Source organism: Cottoperca gobio, unplaced genomic scaffold, assembly GCF_900634415.1.
Source record: "Cottoperca gobio unplaced genomic scaffold, fCotGob3.1 fCotGob3_410arrow_ctg1, whole genome shotgun sequence".
Taxonomy (NCBI): domain Eukaryota; kingdom Metazoa; phylum Chordata; class Actinopteri; order Perciformes; family Bovichtidae; genus Cottoperca; species Cottoperca gobio.
Genome location: NW_021166995.1, coordinates 2,454 through 5,082, shown reverse-complemented (window position 1 = coordinate 5,082; position 2,629 = coordinate 2,454). Strand labels below are relative to the sequence as shown.

Sequence of the window (2,629 nt, the reverse complement as noted above, 5' to 3'; positions counted from 1 at the left end):
AAGAGAAAGATTTTTATTTGGCGGCTGCATTATAAAACTAGCAGAAGATGACTTTAAACTCCATTACTGTGGACGCCCTTGACCTTTGTTCCATCAGAGCATGAGCACAGATCCACACACACACACACACACACACACACACACACACACACATCTGACTGATAATATACAAGATAGCACAACATGCACAAAGATTCTGGGTACCTCCTGCGCTGTACATGTTGTAAATAAATGTAAATAATACCCAAAGCTTCTGATTCCCTAATGACCCTGAGATTTGAGTGTTTGTTCTTTGATTTCTAAGATAAGTTCTGAGAGATTAGCGATGTTTGTCATCTCAAACTTCAACTACCTTCAGTGCATCAGCACACATTGATTTAAGAGAAGCAGCGGCAACAACACACGATGTTCTACAGACGTTCGGACGCTGGACAGAAGGTTTGGTCAGGGCTACATCCTGGTGCAAACCTGAGCTGGCTGTGCCTTTGGTGGGAGCCGTCCGGCCGTACTCACTCTCTGTCTCATTCCGTTTGATCATGCCGGGACACTCGGCTAAGATCGTCTCCTTGAAGGATGTAACCAGTGCATTGACGCAACACTCCATTAACTGGGAAGATAAACAACAAGGGAGACACACACACACACACACACACACACACACACACACACACACACACACACACACACACACACACACACACACACACACACACACACACACACACACACACACCTCTTTTATTAAGAAATAAATACAAGTAGTTATTTAGTTGTTACTTGGAAACGAATGTTTAAAATAAATATATATAAATTAGGAGACTTTTGATCAGCATAATAAGATCCAGCGTTTCATACTCACTGCTTGTACAGAGTTACAGTCGCGCCTCGTCTCCAGGTATCGCAGCGCACGCTTCTCCTCTTCCCTCAGCTTGGAATCAGCCTGTGGACAAACACACAACAGGTCATGATGCTCATTTATTCATGACATTAGGATTATACACACAATATACAGCATGTTCTTCTGTTGTGAAGCACTAACTGATGTGTGCATGAATCCTGAGAGGAGAAACAAGTACAAATATACCAGGATAATACAAATGTTTTCATTTCAATTCCCTGCAAATGCAACTATTAGCACAAATGTGATTATGAATAGGATTTAATTACATTTATTTGACAGTATGTAGGACTTTAAACTCAACCTCTGTCCTACTTGTGTACTTTATTTAGTTTCTTAAGTTGTTCAGGAGTTTGAGACGAACATTTCAAGGTAGAAAAATAATCAAAAAGGATATAAAAAATCATATATATTCATATAAACAACCGCAAATTAGCAACAGCCACGTAGCCTCTTTCATCGCGCTATAGATCTGCAGAACATAAATCTCTGGAGAAGATCTCCCTGAAGTAACTCCATCTACACTAACATTAGGATGAAATGTTTTCTCAACAGACTCTGGACATGCTCATGCTGTGCTTCAACAGACACAACGCTTCAGTCTTGTTTGCGTAAGAGCGATAACGTGAGGAAGACGAGCGTGAGATCTGCCTGCGACTGGCCAAGATCATCAAAACAGAGAATAAGAGCCTCAATAGAAGTCTGGAGTTCCTGCTCTGTGTTGTGAAACTGCAGGACAGCAGGTGTTATCTTTGTTACAGAGAACTGAAGGTTGCCGTCAGTGTGAGCAGAGAGCAGGCTGGGAGCAGCGAGGAGGAGGTTTGGGAGCGGAGAGATTACACAACAGTCTGAACAGGGAGCAGAAATCGCCGCTGTCAGCATTTCAAAAACTTTCACATCTGACTTGCAGAAGATTGTTACCATAAAAATGTGTTTATGTCTCAACTTCATGGCATTATTCTTCATCAGACTTCATCAGAAAAGGAGCGGCTACAACACGGCGAATACAAAATGCTCTTTGCATGATCAGAATTGGATCCAGTGGTTCAACACAACTTGTTTTATTCTAACTGTGTCATTACACAAACACAGTTTAAGAGTTTTCTTTTGAGTTTTGCGTCTCCATCCAAAGAGCCCCTGAAACCAACTCATTGTGAGTCCGGCAGCGCTCCTTTGTCAGAGAACACGTTTCCATCTGGGAGCCTATCACTCGTCGTAAGAAGTGCGCGAGTCATACTAACATATTTCATGTAGTTTTGGACCCCGTTCTGCTGGAGGTAGGCGGGCGCCTGTGTTCTGTAAAACCTCTCAGTAGAATCCATGTATGCCTTCTCGAAGTTGTCCCTGTAGATCTGCAGCTTGTCGTCCGGGTTGGAGCACAGGTTCACTGCTCGGAAACAAAACACAGTCACTTCCCAAAGAGGTCCAGAGAGGTCGGACAGATGTGGAATCTGACGCTTTAAACAAACAATATTTAAGAGTTGTAGTTGTAGGTCTGAGGGAAGTTGCTAAATGATGCTTAAACACGATTATAGGTGCAGTTTAGCTACGTTTTTGTATCATGTCAGGTGACTCTAAAGTGCGACACAGAACACACTCCTGTCAGCCTTGTGTTGTGCAGACATTGGAACATTAATGTGACCCGTGTTGCCGTGTTTCTCACCGTAGGACTCTCGCACTCCGATCACCAGCTGGGAGTCGAAGGCCTCTCCCAGCCTCTCGGCGTGGACG

General features: G+C 43.3%; 1 protein-coding gene across 1 annotated transcript; it reads right to left on the bottom strand.

Annotated features, from left to right (window-relative positions):
* Window positions 1-352: 352 nt before the first annotated feature.
* Window positions 353-2,623, bottom strand: LOC115005953 (cullin-5-like; the record flags this gene model as incomplete). Its single annotated transcript, XM_029427937.1, has 4 exons — window positions 2,562-2,623; window positions 2,140-2,285; window positions 860-940; window positions 353-607 (listed from the first exon to the last, which is right to left on the bottom strand). Coding segments are annotated over exons 2-4 (417 nt in total), but the record flags the coding sequence as incomplete, so codon positions are not given.
* Window positions 2,624-2,629: the final 6 nt, after the last annotated feature.